Consider the following 21132-nt stretch of genomic DNA (forward strand, 5'->3'; position numbering starts at 1 on the left):
ATAGGAGGGCAGGAGGAATGGGGAACCACTGCTTAATGGATACAAGATTTCCCTGTGGGATGATGAAAATCTTTTAGGGCTAGATAGAGGTGATGGCTACACAAAATTGTGAATGTACTAAATGCCACTGAATTGTTTGCTTTAAAATGGTTAATTTGGTTAGGTAAATTTCATTTCAATTACCAAGAAAAAAAAAACACACACAAAAACGTTGTTTGGCCTCTACCTGGAAAAGATAGAAATGATGTAAAACAAAGTACACTTGGGTTTTTTTCCCTGGTTCTGGGATGAGTAACATTCTCCCAGTCTTCTTATCTTTATACCCTTGGATATAGGTATACATGCAGGGAAGCTGCAGAGTACCAGAACCAGACCAGGAGTATACTACAGAATGTTCCCTTTAAATTTTTAAATTGCAGATAGTGCTGGTGAAATAAAATTATATAGCACAAATATTAGGGATTATAAACATATTTTTTGAAAAGTAGATTATATGTCAAGTCTGGGGATTATTACTTGCTTCTTATTGAAAACTTGGGCCTGAGAGGAAGTGGACTGAGAGTGTGAAAGAGAGGGAGAGATGGCAGTAACTTGTTTTTTTTTTTTTTTTTTTCTTAAGTCATATGGTATTTTTTCCAACAAGTTAAGACATTCCTTTAAACAATAAACTGATTTTTGTGTTTCTCACTTTATATCACATTGTCAGTAAAGCCATTAAATAACAGTGATGAGGATAAGATTGTTTCTGTGGGAAATATTTTTATTGGCCCTCACTTGAAACTGCCTTTGTGTTCTAGAATTTGAACAATGGTACTTCTCTGAAATTTTCTAATACAACTGTTTATCCGAGTCAACATAATTATTCATAGAATTATTTTTTACATTGATCATCTGATTTGTATTGAGGAAAACTGTAAGCTAAGGTTGACTTTTTGATCTTTACTTCATAAAAATGAAAAGACAGGACCTGTTTCCTGAGATACCAGTCCCATGTAATATGTTTTGTTTTGGATGGATTTTATAGCAAACAGTTTCTTTAATATTTTTCAGATTATCTAGCTGTGACTAAATTAACAGTTTCCTATGGAATAAATATCACTTCTTTGTATTTTTTGCTTCTGCCAATAGCCCCATAGTTTTTCCAGATGTTTTTTTCTGTTAAATGGTATACTAATAGCAAAAAGTTACGTATCAGATTTGATTTTTTTTAATGAGAGTCCCTACGGCATAATACATGTCAGTTCTACAGCGCTCTCTAAAGAGTTTAAGAATCAGAAATAGGAGAAACCACGTGTATTGCGAATATTTCTGAAAGGCTGATATTTTCATTTCCTCTTTAGCAAAAAGAGCACTCAAACTTCTCAGTGACTTAGAAATTAGGTATTTCTCCAGTAGCCTTCATGTAAATGGCAAAATTTTGTCAAAACATAAAGATAAGAAATTCAGTAGTGGTTCACTGCTGATGACTCACCAAGTTCTAAGCATTCAGGAAAAACGCAAACAAAAGATTTGAGAGAAATTGCTGATGATCTTCCAAATGTGCAGACCTAAGGGGGTGGAACTTGAGCATTTTTTCCAAACTCAAAACAGTAGCCTCACAAAAGTTTTCATTACAAAGGAGTCCTGTGGTCAGTTAAATTTCAGGAATGTTGTGCCTAACACCCCTCCCAGAGAAGGGCTGTGCCTCTGAGGAATCTTGCAGGAGGAAACATGTTTAACTTTGGGTAACTCAGCATTTCTGAAGTCATCTGACAGGGCGGGCCCCTTATTTTTTTGCTAACGCTTAATAATCTGAGAGGGAACACTCTAAGGAGCAAACTTAGGGAAATACCAGAGTAGATGATCTCAGAGGGTCCTTTCTGGTGGTAAAATCTCATAATTCTGGTGATGAACCTAACCCACTATTTCTCTGTTACTTTAATGTAAAGTTACTATTTATCCTGTCTTTCATTTTCTCTTTAATTTATCCAATTGCACAGGCTGTAAACAAAATGGCACCAAGCTTGGAGATGTTATCCTTCCACCATGGGCAAAAGGGGACCCACGGGAATTCATCAGAGTCCACCGTGAGGTAATGGGAGCCTCCTTTGCAGTTGAACTTGGATTTCCTTACAAAAGAGGACTTTGAGCAAAATATCACCCATTTGTTTGAATTACAGATGTGGTTCTTATGATTTTTAGTTATCTTTAGTTCCTTGTGATCTCTGACCAGTTCTTTTTGCTTTCTGAGCAAGTAATAAAAGTCAGCCTGTGACTGAACATGTGTTTTGAAATTACAGGCTTTGGAATGTGATTACGTGAGTGCCCATCTGCATGAGTGGATTGACTTAATCTTTGGCTATAAACAGCAAGGCCCTGCTGCAGTAGAAGCTGTAAATGTCTTCCACCATCTTTTTTATGAGGGTCAAGTGGATATCTACAACATAAATGATCCACTAAAGGAGACAGCCACCATAGGATTTATTAATAACTTTGGTCAGATCCCTAAACAGGTATGGATATTCTTATTGTTGCTTTCAGTTTCATTTTTTAAGCTTTGATATTGCTATAGATGGTGAATGGCCATATAATATAATAAGTTTAGGCTAAGTTTTCATTGAAGAGCCATACCACCCAATAGGTTCAGTAGGTTCCGAGATGATTGCTTTCTCCTCCCTTCTGCAGTCTAGGTAAATAGAAATATTCAAAGAGAATTTCCCCTCAGACTAGTGCAGAATGTGCTTCTGTGTATCTACACAAGACCTGGTGGGAGGATGGGAAGAGCACAATCAGGAAAGAAGATGGGGTCTTGGGGGCCATAGCACACCCAGAGGGGGTTTCATCCCAAGGCCAGTTGGAAGCCAGCGCTGACTTTGAGCAAGGAAATAGCATGGTCATATTTTGATTTTTTTTTTTTTTAAGATTTTATTTTTGAGTAATCTCTACATCCAGCATGGGGCTTGAATTTACAACCCCTAGATTAAGGGTTGTGTGCTATACCGACTGAGCCAGCCAGGTGCCCCCATATTTATTTCAGTTTTAAAGATCATCCTGTCCATAGTCTTATACATGCACACACTCTAGGGGAACCAAGTTAGCAGCAGAATACCACCCAGGAAGCTCTTAATAGTAGTCGAGGGAACAGATAGTGGTGTGTAGATTAGATTAGTGATGCAGGTCTGATGAGTGCTCTGGAGGAGATGCATGCCATGGGAATGGCAAGAATTAGCCCTGTACTAGCTGCTCTAACTGCTGTCTCCAACCTGAACAGAAAGACCAAGAACATAGCCACCCAGTACCCAGATGGAGTAGATCTCTCACCTTCATAGTGAGCAAACCCGTATTAGAGACTTTATACCATCTTTCCTCCCCATCCTCCAGACCACACCAGAAGAGTGTGATGTGCCAGGGGTAACCAGCGCTGTGGGAAAGACACACTTTGCTGGCCATTCAAACCACCTGCTTTTCCCAGGTGCCCCAGGCTCTGCACTTTGTCCTAGCTATCCTTCTCTGGTCCTGCCTCAGATCTCTCTCTTGGGCTCCCTTTCTGTACATTAAACCAACTTGGAGGTTTCCAGGGTTGATAGTTGAGAACACTCAGAACAAGGACACATCTTTGTATGACATACAGCAGGAGAACCTGTAACCACACCACTCATGGTGCAATCCGACCCCCCAACCAAGGAGCTATGTTTACTTTTAAAGAGGGAGTTGCAGAAGGAGAGGGAGAAAGAGAGCCCCAAGCAGACTTCACGCCCAGCCCAGTGCAGGGCTTGATCCCACAATCCTGGGACCGAGACCTGAGCCAACACTCGAATTGGACGCCTAACTGACTGAGCCACCCTGGCACCCTGGAACTGTGTTTACTTTTAATGTGAAATGCTTATTGATGACCTTTAATTGCAGCTGAAGAATCTCAGTCATACCTTTCCTTTTTACTGAGGTTTACAAGCACAGGAAGTGTTTCGTACTCTCTTAAGACACAAATATTCTGAACAAAAAAATCAAGACACATGCACTAAGGATTTTAGTCCCACTTTTTTGAGTTTAAGAGGCAGACAGTATGGGAACTATAGTTTGAATATTTCTCAGACATTCCAGTGACTGATAAGAGTCCTTCGAAGTATGCCATCCTAGAAAATCTAGGTTTAGATACACCTGGGTGACTCAGTTGGTTAAGTGTCTGCCTTTGGCTCAGGTCATGATCCCAGCTCTACGTTGAGCTCCCTGCTTAGCAGGGAGTTTGCTTCTCCCTCTGCCTGCCACCCCCAACCCCCTCCCCCACCACCACTCATACTTTTGCTCTCAAATAAATTTTTAAAATCCTCAAGAAAAAGAAAGAGAAAAATCTAGGTTTAACTGTCAGCCTATCCGTACATTGTTATATACCCTCGCCTGGCAAGGTGCTCTATCCCTAGGTCCTCTTAAAAGTTTTTCAGCAAATGTCCATTTATGAACATGCTTTAAAGTAGGGGGGTCTTTTTATGCAACTGAAGAGTCTGTGTCATTTAGAGAAAATAACAGAACCCTGATCTATGCCTATATATATATATTATATATATATATATGTGATAGGAACAATGTGTTTGAATGTTTGGGTGTCTAAAATGTCTTTCTCTGTACAAAACATTTTTTCTTCTGGAAATCCAGAATGTCAAATTCACAAAATATGAAGGTTTTCTAGTCATTTTAAATCTCATTTTCCTAAGATTTTCTAAGTATCTTCCTCAGACTAACAGAAATGGCTCTATGCCTATTTTGGAGATCTATAGTATTTGAAAAAAATCATCTTAAATCTGTATTGATAATTTTTTAGTTCTATAGTAATACCGAACAGGGATGTGAAAGATTTTATTTTATTTTTTCCCCTTTATAGCATTGTAATGCACAAAGAAGGCAATAGTGTTCATACTTTCAACAAATTAGTAGCATCTAAAAGACACCAAAATGATGTCACAGAGAGAAAGACCATGTTGAAGTCAGAAATAACTTAGTTAGAATGTTTGCCTGCCCACAGTGGTACAGAATGGTATCCGGCTATAAAGAATTGGTTACTTTTTAAAATCATTGGAAAATAATTGTTGGTCAACTATAGTTTGAGTAGATTGATTTACTCCTGAAAAGTTATGAAATCAGAACAGCATAGAGCATGGTGATAACCCAAGCTTTTAAAAAGTTTCATGGTCCCATCCCTGCTTGCTGAGATGGGGGAGACCTCTGGCATCCTTCTGAGCCTCCCTAGAAGTTCTTTCCTCCAGGGGAAGGTGTGGTAATGTAGTGCCTAGTGGTCATTGTGAAGCTCAAGTGAAATATAAACGTAACTACTGGCATATAAAAGGGCGCTCAGTAAGTGTTAGCTTTCATTGTAAAATGTGTCACCTCTTTCATCCTAGTTATTTAAGAAACCTCATCCACCAAAACGAGTGAGGAGCCGACTGAACGGAGACAGTATGGGTGCCTCTGCCCCCCCGGGGTCCTCAAGTGACAAGATCTTTTTCCATCACCTGGACAACTTGAGGCCTTCTCTAACACCAGTAAAAGGTGAGGTGATAGGAAGTCAGCCTTTGTTTGTGGGAGTAGTTAACAATCTCAGCTTAACAATAGCAAATGTGGGGGATCCCTGGGTGGTGCAGCGGTTTAGCCCCTGCCTTTGGCCCAGGGCGCGATCCTGGAGACCTGGGATCGAATCCCACGTCGGGCTCCCTGTGCATGGAGCCTGCTTCTCCCTCTGCCTAAGTCTCTGCCTCTCTCTCTCTCTCTCTCTCTCTCTCTCTCTCTCTCTCTGTGTGTGTGACTATCATAAATAAATAAATAAATTTTAAAAAAATAGCAAATGTGTTTTTCAACATTAGTGTCATTTGTAGTAAGTGCTGTGTTTTTTGTAATAAATCACCAAATACTTGTTAGATTTTTCTCCTTTTCCTTTTAGTTGGTTTGGGTATTTTTGGCCTATTGAATTTTTCATCAAGAAGAACCAAACAGGTTTCTCCTCCCTGCTAAGATAGCGAGAAAACTCTAATATACCAAATTTCGTAGGTCAACTTTTTATGTGTAGAAAAACCTTTGTAATCTACAGTTATATGTGTTCTGTCAATTTAGAGATAACAGTAAAAAGACTACATTTTTGATATGCAAACTAAAACTATCTGTCTTTTATCTAATGTGGTTGTGAGTTATCTAAAAGTACTTTTTTTTGAGGTACCTCGATGGCTCAGTTGGTTAAGCAAGCCTTCGGCTCAGGTCATGACCTCTGGGTCCTGGGATCAAGCCCCAGTCAGAGTGGGCTCCCTGCTCAGCAGGGAACCTGCTTCTCCCTCTGCCACTCCCCACCCGTTCTCTCCCCCCACCAAATAAAATCTTAAATAAATAAATGTACTTTCTCAAGTGGATTTTTTTCCCTTAGAATGAAAAAATGTTATTGCTACGTCTTGAGGTTGTCACTGTTAAACAAATCCAAAAATTGGAGTATCAAAGTCTGGTTAATTAGGTAGGCACTCCGTGCCATTTTGGCTCATTACAGAAACTGACCTGTGCCAACTCCACTCACCACCAGTAGTGGTTATGGAACACTGGTGTGTTCAGCAGTGTTCTGGGGCAGAGCAGGGAGTCGGACCTCTTGAGGGACAGTATGTCCTTCCTTCAGGAAGTCTAAGGCTGGATATCATTTGGGAGGTGCTGAAGGCTTAGGTTAATTGAAGGTCTGGATATGGCATTCTGGAGAGCATCCCAGATTACTCTGTGCTGTCCAATGATCAAGAAGACAAGCCACTTGCTAGGAACCAAACCCACATGTGTCAAGAGACAGGAAGGCTGGAAGGAAGCCCTGCAGAACACTTGTCAGGGTCCAAGTCCATCCACCCAGTGGAGACTCAAAAGCCAAGCTCATTGGCTAAGGTTATTTTGTCCTAATGTACATGTCAGGATACTTGATTCATATGAATATTTGAGATGACCATCCCCTATAAGGTCATGAGGTTCATTTTTCTTGTCCCTGTTCTGATCTGTTGATATGTTTTTTTTTGTTTGTTTTTTTTTTACAGAACTTAAAGAGCCTGTGGGACAAATAGTGTGTACAGATAAAGGCATTCTTGCAGTAGAACAGAATAAAGTTCTTATTCCACCAACCTGGAATAAAACTTTCGCTTGGGGCTATGCAGACCTGAGCTGCAGGCTGGGAACCTATGAGTCAGACAAGGTTTGCATTGTTTCTTGCTCTTTTGTGGTTTGGATATCCTGCTTCAAAGGGGTGGGAAGAGCCTGGGCCAAGGGCTAATCACCTGCTCCTCCAGAAACTTGAAGAAGGGAGAGCTTTACGGCTCAAATCAGGTTGAAGGAGTTGGTGGACAAGGCATGTTTCCTACAGAATAAGCCTCTTTTGAAAAGTTGTGCACTATGCTCTAGCAGTTTCCCTCTTAAAGAATTCCTCTGAAAAAAAAAAAAAAAAAAGAATTCCTCTGAGAGGTCCTAGCCAGCCAGGTATTCACCATTTCTGACAACTTAAAAGAGCCTCTTTTTGGTGGATCACGGTCTGGCCTACTTAACCATTTCAGTACTTTTAAGTGGCTGATGGAAAACCTATCACCTGTCACCCAGGCAGCAGCAGCTACTGTGTGGAGTCCCATAGTAGCTCTTGGAGAGGCTCTACGTGTGACCGTTCAATTTCCTTTGCTAGCCCTCTGCCGATCCCCTCCTGAAGGCAGGTGAGATCTAGTTTATGCAAGTCTATGTATCGCTGTGTGACACAATTCTATTTAGTTAACGTTCTTGTTGAACAGCAGCACTGTAATCTCCATTTACCTCTAACTGGCTACAGCAAACACATCCTTCTACCAGATTGTCCCCTGCATCATACACAGCATCACACAGTCAGAACATCATTTTTCTGGACTGAAGAAACTGGAGATATACCCACTATGAGCAAAGTCCCTTTTAATATGGTTTCTCACCAAAACTGCCACTAGAGGCCGTAGGGCTAGTTCAGGGTAGAGCCTCAGCAGAAATGTTGCCAGAGTGAATCCAATCCAGAATTTACATGGACGTTTGCCTATGAGGTACCTACGTGGGGGTTGTCCTTCACTCAGTATGCTTGGTGTGTGTCTCACACCTATTTTATTTTACAGGTAGTGACTATTTACGAATGTTTGTCTGAGTGGGGCCAGATTCTCTGCGCAATCTGCCCCAACCCCAAGTTGGTCATCACAGGTGGAACGAGCACAGTTGTCTGTGTCTGGGAGATGGGCACCTCCAAAGAAAAGGCCAAGACCCTCACTCTCAAACAGGTAACCAAATAAATGGAAGCTGGACCTATCCCGTCTTGGCATCCTGTGCTCTAGAGAAACTACAAAGCTTCCTTAATTCTAAGGTGCTTCAGATATAATGGACAAAATCAAAAAAATGTATGTTCTTTTGCTACAAATGGGTCGTAAGAAAAAAGAAATGAAATCAGATGGTACTATTTCTAAAAATGATCTAAACTGGGCCTTTTTTAAAATCTAAAGCAACAGGGATCCCTGGGTGGCTTAGCGGTTTAGCGCCTGCCTTTGGCCCAGGGTGCAATCCTGGAGTCCCGGGGTCGAGTCCCGTGTCGGGCTCCCAGCATGGAGCCTGCTTCTCCTTCTTCCTGTGTCTCTGCCTCTCTCTCTCTCTCTCTCTCTCTCTCTCTCTCTCTCTCTCATAAATAAATAAATAAATAAATAAATAAATAAATAAATAAATCTTTAAAAAATAAGTAAATGAAATCTAAAGCAAGCTGTCTTTAGGTAATATATTAATATGGGTTCTTGGTTGGCTCGGTTGAGCATCCAACTCTTGGTTTCAGCTCAGGTCATGAAATCAAGGTCATGGGGTCAAGCTCTGCCTCAGGATTCTTTCCCTCCACTTCTGCCCCTCCCCACTCTGGCTCACATGTGCACATGTGGTCTCTTTCTCTAAAATAAATAAATAGGGATCCCTGGGTGGCTCAGCGGTTCCGCGCCTGCCTTCGGCCCAGGGCGTGATCTGGAGTCCCGGGATCGAGTCCCACATCGGGCTCCTTGGATGGGGCTTGCTTTTCCCTGTCCCTGTGTCTCTGCCTCTTTTTCTCTCTGTGTCTCTCATGAATAAATAAAGTCTTAATATATATATATATATATATATATATATATATATATATATGTATATATCTTAAAAACAAGAACAAGTGTGTGTGTGTGTGTGTGTATGTATATACACACACACACTTTAATATATTTAAGTAATACAGTTGAGCCTTGAACAACATGGGTTTGGACTGACCTGGTCCACTTATACACAGACTTTTTTTCAATAAATCCAGTATAGTGCTATAAATGTATTTTCTTTTCCTTATGATATTCTTTTTTTTCTCTTGATATTCTTAATATTTGTTTTCTCTTGCTTACTTTATTATAAGTATACAATGTAGATACAAAATATTTGTTAAACAACTGTTTATGTTATCGGTTAGGCTTCCAGCCAACAGTAGACCATTAGTAATTAAGTTTTGGGGGTTTCAAAAGTTATACACAGATTTTTTACTTATCAGGGATCAGTACCCCTAGCCATGTTGTTCAGGATCAACTGTGTTGTATGTAGATTGGATTTTTCCAAGCCAAATTATATTTGTGATTGATTCCTATTAATTATCTTTCTGGGTGATTTCTGTTTGGCTAAACTAGTAACTCTTTGATTCATTTTTTTTCTCTTTCCTTATTTATCATCTGATTATTATGTGCTTGCATAAAGTTTTACCTAAAGCAAGAAACCTTTTATAATTGAGCCATCTTTTTTTTAACATTTGAGTTGTGAGGTTTTTTTATGTAGTACACATCTAAGTGTATTTTATGATAACAGATTTGAAAAACAATGTAACGATAATATCTGTTGTATATTGAGCATGTATCATGTTCAGAACAACTGTGCTGGGTGTTTTAAAATGTAAAACTCCAACCCTCACAATTCTATGAGGTAGTTTATAAGCCTGTTTGTACCTGAGAATACCGCTGCTTGAGGAGATGAAGATACAAACCCAAGTCACATTTAGAAGTAAAGCCAGGATGTGAATTCAGTTCTTTGTGACTCCAAATTTCTTTAGAAGCCAGACTCAGACAGTGGCATCTTAAATATCTGTGGAAAGAATGGACCCCCTTGTACTTACACCACCAGTCATGTATATGGGCCAAAAACTTCATTGGTTGCTGAGTTTAAATATGGACCACATAAAAAAATACAGTGCCAACATGAACAAATACAAGGTTGATACTGTAGTTTGCTGATCCAGACTCTCTTACTTAACAATATTTTCTATTTAGAAAATAGGCTTTGAACCTAGTGTACCTGCCAGTAACCCCTCAGTAGAAGGCACTTACTTAAAACAGCCTCCTGGGGTTTTTCCCTAAGCATACAGAAGAGATTTATATAGGACAAAAAAATTATAAACCAACTCATTATTTATAAATAGTTAAACTGTCAGGAACTTTTAAGAGTAATCTGAATCTTCTCTGAAATGCTTCTTCTCCCACATTACCATTTCCCAGTGTCCTGTTTCTCTTCATGTTCTAGCAAAAGACAAAAGTTCCTATTCTAGTCTGAAGAAGGATCTCTTGGGCATAGATGTGTCCAGGTCAGTAACAGGAGCTCAGCACACTCGTCAGAACCACGCTTTTCCTTTATCTTGCTAGGACCATGTACCCTAACTATGCAGCCCTCACCGCATTTGTTTTTTAAAGATCCATCCAATTGTAGTTCCTCAGACTAACAGGAGACAGTAGCATAAAAGAATCAATGCAGAGTTTAAATTGTATACTTTGAGGGCCATAATGGATGCATCTCCATGTAGAAACAGGATGAAGAAACCTAAGCTGTGTTGCAGCTTCCATTCCCCTTCTAAGATTCTGGCCCAAGTCCAGGAAAGAAGTGATATAAAGATGAAGGTTGGGGGATTCTTGGGTGGCTCAGCGGTTTAGTGCCTGCCTTCAGCCCGGGGCGTGACCCTGGGGTCCCAGGATCGAGTCCCGCATCGAGCTCCCTGCATGGAGCCTGCTTCTCCCTCTGCCTGTGTCTCTGCCTCTCTCTCTGTGTCTCTCATGAATAAATAAATAAAATCTTTAAAAAAAAAAAAAAAAAGATGGAGGTTAGAGCCTCCAGAGCTCTCCAGACTTCTGTCTTCCCCTAGTAGGATGATACAAAGACCGTCAGCAAAAAAGGAAGACTTTCCAGATGCTGCTGCTCCCCACACACGCTCCTTTCATTCCTAGTGCATCCAGGACCTTCTGGAGCCCCTTGAAGTACAGTCACTGTGATCAGCCTGGTTTTTTCTGTTTTCCTTCATAGGCCTTACTTGGCCACACCGATACTGTCACCTGTGCCACAGCATCATTAGCCTATCACATAATCGTCAGCGGATCCCGTGACCGAACCTGCATCATTTGGGATCTGAACAAACTATCATTCCTAACTCAGCTCCGAGGCCATCGAGCTCCAGTTTCTGCTCTTTGTATCAATGAACTAACAGTAAGTAGTCAGTTGTCCACTTGATTTATGGTTAGGAAGACAAGTATTTCTGGCTAATGTAAACAAAAAATGAGTGTTTTCTAAGTTGATAGGCACTCATTTTATAAATGCTACTACAGGGACACCTGGGTGGCTCAGCAGTTGAGCGTCTGCCTTTGGCTCAGGGCATGATCCTGGAGTCTCCGGATGGAGTCCTCATCGGGCTCCCTTCATGGAGCCTGCTTCTCCCTCTGCCTATGTCTTTGCCTGTCTCTCTGTGTCTCTCATGAATAAATAAATAAAATCTTTAAAATAAAAATAAATGCTACTACATGTTCCTTGATTTATGCAAAAAGCGAATGGATATTAAAGTTTGTAACTCAGAAATAATTTTGTCTTAAAATCCATTCACTGCTGCATACGTTGATGAGCAAGATTTAGTTCAAAACAACATTCTAGACTAGGCTTTTTTAAAAACAAGGAATTTGTAGGATTTGTTAGGAATGTTAAAGTTGTGTTGACCTTTTTATGGAATATGTTCAGATAATTTATTATGTCAGGTGAAAAGAGTAACATTTGGGTAACCAAATGAGCAGAATTGTTATAGAAACTATTTTCAAAGTTATCCCAAACTTACTGGAGGATATTATCTCTTCTCAAAAATAAATATTATATATGTAAATAAATAAGTCAGCATAAAATAAATGCACTGGCCTAGAAGACCCCCACGGAGACTGAGCCCACCTAAGGTGGGGTGCAGAAAGTATAGTCCTTGCTAAGGTGTGTGGGAAAGCAGGGGAAACTAAGGGTGGGCATGCAAAGACTGAGGCCCCTGTGTCTGAGGGACAAGTTAGCACATTCATGGGTTGGTGATGCCCACATACGCAAATCAGTCTTGCAAATGGACCAGAACTCCCCAGCCTCACTGTTTCTTAGCTATATTCATTCCCTCCCTCATCCTTAGTACTGTCCCAGTGTCTTCTTGTGTGACACCATGTAGCCATACCATAGCATCACCCACACAGACAGCTTTTCTTTGGAGGGATGCAAAATCCTTAATTTCCACCAGAAGATACTAACTTATGCTTTTAGCCAGATACCTTGTAGTCAAAGAAGAAGAAAACAATTCAGTTGTAGTGAATGGCACATAGAGTGGCTGGTAATAGTAAGAGCAATCAGACCTGGCAATGAGTGGGGAGCATACAGGGGTAAAAGAAGTCAAATTCATTTTTTGGTATATTTGAAAGGTTTAAGATGTTTTTAGGACGGCACCGTGGGTTGGTCCTGCAAACGCTTGTACCGAAGAGCTTAATGAAAACCTCAATGCAACAGAATGGCTCTGATCTGGCAGTGTTGCTCGGAATGAAATGCTTAAGGCACTATTTTGAGGGCTTTGTTGTTGTGTTGTTCTTAACTTTAATACAGAGAATTTTATTTATAGTCAGTTGTTATTCAGGGAAGTTATTCTGCTACAGATTGCAGTTGTTATTGTGCAGTGGATTGCAGTAGTTGCAGCAAACACCACAGATGTGTTTGATTTTTCCCTTTTACGTGCTCTTGTAATCTCTTAATAACACATGAAAAGATTTCTATTTCTGTCGTATTTTTTGCAGCCAGTGTCAAGTCTGCGTGGCTTCAGTCTGCATTTTGGGCATAAGCGACCTTGCAGCTGCCCTTTAGCTCCTCTTATGCTTAGCCCTCACAGCCACAGGACCTGCTCTAATGCTCTCTAATTGAGGCACCCTGGAGTACTGGATGAGAGCCTCACACAGTGCACAGTGGAGCAGTAGCTTCTCATCTCTTAGAGAGACCGAGGCCATTAATTACAGCACAGCTGCTAATACTCATTGTCCGAGGTGGTTCAGTGGCTGAATCAGAGGTAGACATAGCACTACTTGGCCAAGTGTCACTTTTGTTTGGGATTTGGTTTGGTTCTTGCCATCTTGGTAGAAGAAGGACAGAGGAAGGAAGAGAACAGTAGCAAGACTGACGCAGAGGGTGGTTTGGGAAAGCCCCAGGCCTCCTCATCATGCCACCCTTGGCTCTCCCTTCCCTTCTTTCTTGAGTCGAAGCCGCTGTTCAGCTTTTAGTTTCCTCCTGCTTTTGATGACCATCTTCCTATTTCGATAGGTCCTCGTGTACCTGTTGACTGTACTGAAATTCACCAGGTCATTTCTAAAGTCAGTGCCTGGCATTGTGACATCCAGGCTGTCTTAGGGATTAGGGAAGCAGCATGGTGTGGTCCGTAAGCTTCGGGGCCAGAGAGGACTGAGTTCAAATCTTTATCCTGTGACAATGGGCAGGTTGCTTAAGCTCTTTGCACCTGACTTTGATCCCTTCTCCAGGGTCGCTGGTAATCGCTAACCTCAGAGGCTGTTGAAAGGATAAAATGGAATGTCTGAAGTGTCCACCACACTAAGTGACACATAGTAGATGCTTCAAAAGCATCTTCATTCCTGTAACAGGAATGAGTTGGATTCTCACCAGGTTGGGTGGAGCCCTACCTGGTAGAACTTAAGGGGAAAAGCCTATCCTTTTTTTGTCTTTGGAACTTACAAAAACCTGAGTTAACAGCTTAGAGAGTCAGTTTCCCAAGAAGTGACCTATATTCCAATTTTCTTCTTTTTTTTCCTCATTCTCCTCCCCTTACTATGAATACAAATTGTAAAAAAGGTGCTACAGATGAATGTTGTCAACATTTCATCTTCATTTATTGAGAAGAGAGATATAACAGTATCTGGACTGAAAGATTTCTTTTCTACCTTGTGGGGTTGGTGATTGGACTGATTTTGTAAAATTATGCAGAGGTGGATTCCTGCCTCTAAATGAAAGATATAAATAGGTTTTGTAAACAATGGGAGGCACAAGAGTAGGGCCTCACCTCCAGGCTGCTTTCCCACGAAGTCATGCATGACCCAGTAGTATCCTGGTGCAGAAACTGACAGCGTGGAAGGGCTCCTGCCCTTCTTTCCGTGTGAGAACACCTGAGCCACAGCATCCACTAACCTGTGAATTCTTTAAGAGGCCTCTCTGTTTGGAGTATATTTTTAGGTCCGCAAGCCCTGAATTCCAGGCTACCTCAGAAATCCCGCATCACCAATCGAAGAACTTAAAAGGTTTTTTGAGAGCTAGGCCAAAGATCCACTTTGCTTCTGAAACCAGAATGTGATACGAAGGGAGCAAAGAGAGTGAAGAGGTTGTTTTACCTTCTCAGGGGGACATCGTGTCCTGTGCTGGCACGTATATCCATGTGTGGAGCATCAACGGGAACCCTATTGTGAGCGTGAACACATTCACAGGCAGGAGCCAGCAGATCGTCTGCTGCTGCGTGTCGGAGATGAATGAGTGGGACACACAGAACGTCATAGTAACGGGACACTCAGATGGCGTGGTCCGGGTAAGTTCTCTGTGAGGAAGCACCCTAGGGGTTAGCTGCCCTGGTTTACCAGAAGCTCTTGGAGCTGTCCACGGTAGAGAGACCCCTGAACAGGTTGTAGTATTAGTGAGCCAGCTTTTGCTCAGATTCAGACAAGCCTCAGCAGCTGCATTCTCAGACACAAGCAACTTCAGTGACTCGGCCCCTTTCCTTTCCACTACATCAACCTGTTAGTGCCAGTAACCACCAGACAGCTTGACCCAAGGCCACATAAACATGATTTCCCTGTCACAGTGGATGGCAAAAGTATTGGCTTTTCAGCCTCTTAGGTGGCTTCGTGGGGAAAACAGGCACAATCTCTTCTTTACAGAGAATCACAGAGCTGGAAACCGCTTTCAGAGGACTCATGTTGTCCGATCCCTATCTAGAATCCTAGATAATTTCACCTAAGTCCTAGTTTATCCTTTTCATAGTTTTCTTTGTGTTGGGCTTCTGCAGAGAACAAAATCCACAGAGTCTTCCTTTATAGTGTTTTCAAATACTTGGGTTTTTCTCTCTCAGGAGATTTCCTTTGTGTTCTTTGTAAAAGCCGAGAGCAGATCATTGCAGCCCTGTAGTCAGTCACTAGCTGAGCGAACAATGAGGCAGTCAGCCCTGGCCACACCACATCCTGTGCCTCAGGCAACGGGCACCCCCCATGTCTGCTGGCTCCAGAGCAGTGTTCCAGATGACTCCACCCGAGGCATTTGGGGATCCTCCACCCGAGGCATTTGGGGATCCCGCTTACTACATGCCTCCTTGGAGATCTAGAGTATATGTTAGTATGCACACAAGGCTCTCAGGTTTTTGTAGGAAATAAAAGTGTGCTTAGTTGAACCATGTTTTTCCAACCTTCTTGACCCCCATCCTTTTCCCTCCACCATGAAATACTCACCAATAACTCATGGAACCAAGTTCAGGAAGTGCTGTGTGTTCACAGTCCTCTCCCACATTTTTCAAGATAGAGGGAAATTTACACAATAATAAAAGATACCTGTTTAATCCCAAGAATTCGTCTTCATCCAGTAACATGTAAGTTGTTTCTTGAAGCTGCTTAACTTTTATTTTCATACTTCCTTAAATTCAGTTTTGGAGAATGGAATTTTTGCAAGTTCCTGAAACACCAGCTCCTGAGCCTGTTGAAGTCCTAGAAATGCAGGAAGACTGTCCAGAAGCACAAATAGGTATTAAATACTCTCTGATTATTCCATGGTTTTCATATTTCTTTTGTTTGTTTAAAGTCACTATGGATAAACTTTCATCAAACAGCATAAACCAGTAGCCTAAGGCTGAGTGTAGCTGTCAGAGGCACGATTGCCACCGAACACGTGAGATAATGGGGCAGACACACAAAGATTTCTCCAGTTCATCAGGCAGTACTTGGTGTGCTAGTGTCGGTGGTTGGCTTCCTCATCCCATGGTAAATAGAGTTGCTAGCTTCCCGGAGGCTAGCAACCAAAGGCTTGGCCTTTCACTTCTGAAAATACAAAGCAAATCTGGAGGGCACAGTGGTAGACAAATCAGATGGCCCTCAGTCCCACATCTGTTCTGCTCATCACTTAACAGGCTCAGTATAGATGACAGGGTGGCATCATGTTTGTGGAGGCCAACCAGAATCCCCACCATAGGTCTGCTGAAAAAGGGTTTTTGTTCAGACTGAAGCTTGGTGTTCTGTACTCTGTTACTTGTTCTTTATGAAACACTCTAAGGTTTTCCAGAGGAATACAGAGATGGGTGATTGCCATACAGAATGATTGGAAGCAGTGCCATAAACCCAGACTGAGATCTGCTTTGGGTTGCTAATCTCCAGAGACTTTACATCCTCGCCTTTGATTTAGAACAATTGGTACAATGGACTTGTCAGAGAGGAACAGGGTTTTAACTTTGACCTTCAGATTGTTTCTTCTTGTTGAGTTTTTGTACTCTGAGAATTCTGCATGAGTTTGATGATATGAGAAGAAGGGCTTATTATCAGAAAGGCATAAATCACTTCTCCTTGTAAGCTGAAAATAGTTTCTACCTAAATCCAGTTCAGTTCAGTAAGTATTTGGTGGTTACCTGTTGTGTTAGACATTGAATTAAGCAGTCCGAGGAGAAATCTCCTTTAACAAGGGTTTAAGTGAATAACAGCAGAGGATGAGATCAATAATGAGGTAGAAGAGGTCACATTCAGGAAGGAAACATACTGGTGTGTCTTCTTTCCTCTTATCTATTCATATTGTGGACAGAGCTTGAAAGAAGTGGCAGTGTGGAGAGCAGCCCACAGGGAAGGGTTGACTTTGGACAGCACAGGAGTGGCAGGGCTCGAGGGCAGTTGCCTGGATGAATGGCAAGGCAAGCCAGTGGTTTGCTGGAAACGAAAGCCATTTTTAAGACAGTTTGTCAGTGAAGACCTTAAAGCTCATAGTCATAAGCCATTGAAATGAAAAAAAAAAAATCACCCAAATTAGCCAACTAGACTACTAGTGTCAGTACAAGGAATTTGTCCTGCTAAAAAAAAAGTGTACTTATAGCGAGCTGGTGCTTACACACTTGTTCTTGGCTTTCCTGTTTTTTCAATTCTATATATTTATTTCTTACAAATTTTTTCTATGTCAGACTCTTGCAGGAGAGTAGGGAGTTGGGTTGAGGAAATGCATAATAACAGTGGGAATAAGGAATAACCCCACATCAATAGATTAAGCTTTCATCAATAATTGATTCATCTAGATTGTCATTTATACTGACTGCCAAATGGAAGGCACTGTGCTTGGGGCTGACCACTGTCTTATAGAAAGATTACCCAAAAGTAATACTTTGGGGTGAGAATTCCAATATGCAGGGCATACAACTGTTGTTCAAGGAGTCCCGAAGAGTGAGAATTACTTTCTGCTGCAGGAACCGGGTAAGATTTGAGCAAAAGCAGTATGCCCACTGTTCCTTGAGAGATGGGGTAGCAGGGTGTTGTAGGACCAGCAGCACGTGCAGCATTGGCCATGAGGGGGAACAGAATTTTGTGGAGAACAGAGTTGGCATGGGCCAGCTGAGCCATGGTAGGGAATGTGCAGCAGGCACTGAGAAATTCACAAAGGCAGGTTTTGGCCAGATTGCAGAGCATGAATGCCAACCTCAAGATTGTGGCCAAAGCATTCTTTGAACTCAGAAATTCCTTTTTTTTTTTTTTTCCTTTTTGCTATTGTAATCTAGCTGAAAATTCTGGTGGTGGTGTTATTATTGTTATACTTAGCTAAAAATGCTATGTGTGTTGGGTCTTAACTGGTAGAGGGAAAATACCAGTGGGACAAAGCTGGGTCTAAGCATAACATGTGTGGGTGTTTTCTATTCTCCCCATGCATTACCCAGGGCAGGAAGCCCAGGACGAGGACAGCAGCGATTCAGAAGCAGATGAGCAGAGCACCAGCCAGGATCCCAAGGACGTGCCCAGTCAGCCCAGCAGCACCAGCCACAGGCCCCGGGCGGCCTCCTGCCGAGCAGTGGCTGTCTGGTGTACGGACAGTGGCTCAGATGACTCCAGGCGCTGGTCCGACCAACTCAGTCTGGATGAGAAGGACGGCTTCATATTTGTGAACTATTCAGAGGGCCAGACCAGAGCCCATCTGCAGGGTCCCCTTAACCACCCTCACCCCAGCCCCATTGAAGTGCGGAATTACAGCAGATTGAAGCCTGGTAACTTGAAATCTGGTGTCAGTGTCTTGCTCCTTGTGGGTGGTGTGTTGATGGAGTGAGGCTGTGGGCTCTAGTTCTCCCTACACCCGTCTCTGTAGCCTCAGGGACCCACAGAGAAGGCCTTTGAAATTTCTTATATAAAATGGACTTAGAAATCCTGTCCCACAGTGGGTTGCTGTATGTTGGGCATTTCTTAAAAACCTTCACCTCAACTCAAAAACTTCATTCTTTCATAAATCATGAAAGCTTTTAAAAACAAACAAGTTAAGTTACTGATTACAGAGAAATAAATTAAACCATATTTACAGGTAGCTTTGGCTGTCAGAGAGTTAGCGGCTAGGTTCTCAATTGGAGGCATTCTGTCTTCTTACACTGAACAAGTCCCCCGTCTCTGCATTTGTCTTTTCAAGTGGGGCGCTCTCTGACCGGTTCCATGAACAGCCTCACGATAGATTGCTTCCACTTTGGCCCAGGCAGCGACCGCTGCTCTGTTAGCACCTTAACTCTTGAGGGCACCCCCACCAGATGCCGGCTTTTCCCATTCAGAGTGTCATGTCTCACACTTTTGCACTGCAGGGTACCGGTGGGAACGGCAGCTGGTGTTCAGGAGCAAGCTAACTATGCACACGGCCTTTGATCGGAAGGACAACGCACATCCGGCCGAGATCACAGCCCTGGGTGTCTCCAAGTGAGTGCCAGACCTTGCCAGCTGCTCCCCCTCACTGAGTCATTGGCCTAGCTCGTGTCCACACGGCCTGGACCAGTTTGGGGAACACAGATTGCATTTGCAGTATCAGATGTTGCTCGAACAGACAAAGCAGAGGAAGAGACCTGCCGGCGCATAGATTTTAAAATCTCTGCTTTTCGAGGTGACGGCAAGGTTTGACCCAGAGAGTTGAGATGAAAGTGTACATTTGGGCTCAGTTCTCTTTTGTCTCCCCAGACACACGATCCCCACCCCAGCAGGACACAAACACCCGCAGAAAACCGGAGAACCACGGGGGTGATCATGCCTGTGCTGAGGCTTCCCCCGAGGTGACACCATGTCCTTCATGTCCCCTGCAGGGATCACAGCAGAATCCTCGTTGGTGATAGCCGAGGACGCGTGTTCAGCTGGTCTGTGAGTGACCAGCCGGGCCGCTCCGCCGCTGACCACTGGGTGAAGGATGAAGGCGGGGACAGCTGTTCGGGCTGCTCTGTGCGTTTTTCCCTGACAGAACGACGGCACCATTGCAGGAACTGTGGCCAGCTCTTCTGCCAGAAGTAAGAGGGGACGTGAGCTTTTTTGAGTTTCCGTGGGTCAGGCCCGGGGTGTTAATTCCCATTTGCTCCCCCCTGCCACAGCCTCACCCAGCCTTCCCTAACTCTTTGCTCTCTTTCATCACAATTGTGAATAACCTGTGTCCCGTCGCAGTTGTAGAGATGATGCTTACAGACACCTGGTCATCCGTGACTCAGGACGGGAGGGTGCTGCGGTGCCGTCGTACTTGCATGTTAAACGCTGTGCGGATGCTTGCCCTTGCGGTCACTGCCCTCCTGGCCTTCTACTTAGAGTGCGGGTCATCTCCATAAACAACACCATGTTACTGTTTCGTGTTACATAAATACAGCATAACTGTCTGTACCTTCTAGAACTTCCCTTTTTTTACCTAACATGGTTTTTGAAATCCATTCATGTAAATAACTAATATTTTCATTTTAACTGTTGTCATACATTTTTTGCATGAAGCTGTAAGAGTTTATCTGCTTCCCTTTTGATGGGCTCCTAGGGGACTTTTTCATTTGGTTAGTGCTCTGAACAGTGCTGCAGCACACACCCTTAGTATAAATGCCCTCCTAATATGTGAGCTGGAGTTTCCATAGAGGAGGGACCTCAGACTGGAACTGACAGAAGATAAACATACTCCTGAGCTGCACTAGATATTGCCAGATTGCTGTCCAAACCAGCAGTGCTGCTCGACATGACCTGCAGCAGGCTGTCCCCATTCCTCGTACCTGGGATTGCCACATTCTCACTTTCACCAGTGCAGGAGCCAGCACTACTTGGTGGTTGTAACTCGCAGCACTGCCGAGGTGGAACAGATTGGCATGTGTTTGTTGGCTGTTTGAGTTTCCTCTTGGGGAACGTGGCCCATTTTCCTTTTAGGTTTGCTTGTCCCCCCACCCCACCCCCACTCCGCCATCATACTTGAGAAGTTCTTTATTCTGGTTTCTAGTTGTCTTCTATATACATCTTGCAGATACCTTCTCCAAGTCTGTGGTTTATGTTTTCACTTTATATATGTTTTTTCTGACAGACATGTTTTTAATGATGTAGTCACATTTATTACTTTTTGTGATTTTCTTTTTTCTGGCTTAAGAAATCTTTCCCTGTCCTGAGATCATTAAAGACAGCCTTTTTTCTTTCCTTTTACAACATTCAGGGTTTTGTTTTTCACGGTTAGGTCTTCAGGTCCAAATACACTTGGAATTTATTTGGTAGCATGGTGTGTGGTGAGGATCTTTTTTATTTTCCTTGTATGAGAAGTCAGTAGTCCCCTCACCATTGACTTGGATGCCATCTCTCTCATATGCTGGGATCCCCA

The 21132-nt window shown here is 42.6% G+C and overlaps 1 protein-coding gene across 10 annotated transcripts in view; it reads left to right on the forward strand.

The window, feature by feature from the left end:
• The window catches only part of WDFY3 (WD repeat and FYVE domain containing 3), a 267477-nt gene that overhangs the window by 240833 nt on the left and 5512 nt on the right, over window positions 1–21132 (forward strand). For all 10 annotated transcript variants that reach the window (XM_055312924.1, XM_055312929.1, XM_055312928.1 and 7 more), the window contains 11 exons: window positions 1980–2071; window positions 2280–2492; window positions 5373–5520; window positions 7020–7174; window positions 8100–8258; window positions 11308–11487; window positions 14681–14863; window positions 15969–16065; window positions 18224–18547; window positions 19124–19235; window positions 19613–19810. In XM_055312924.1, the coding sequence (XP_055168899.1) occupies window positions 1980–2071; window positions 2280–2492; window positions 5373–5520; window positions 7020–7174; window positions 8100–8258; window positions 11308–11487; window positions 14681–14863; window positions 15969–16065; window positions 18224–18547; window positions 19124–19235; window positions 19613–19810 (1861 nt within the window). The remainder of the gene's footprint in view (window positions 1–1979; window positions 2072–2279; window positions 2493–5372; window positions 5521–7019; window positions 7175–8099; window positions 8259–11307; window positions 11488–14680; window positions 14864–15968; window positions 16066–18223; window positions 18548–19123; window positions 19236–19612; window positions 19811–21132) is intronic.

The sequence above is a fragment of the Nyctereutes procyonoides genome, unplaced genomic scaffold (assembly GCF_905146905.1).
Source record: "Nyctereutes procyonoides isolate TBG_1078 unplaced genomic scaffold, NYPRO_anot_genome, whole genome shotgun sequence".
Taxonomy (NCBI): Eukaryota; Metazoa; Chordata; class Mammalia; order Carnivora; family Canidae; genus Nyctereutes; species Nyctereutes procyonoides.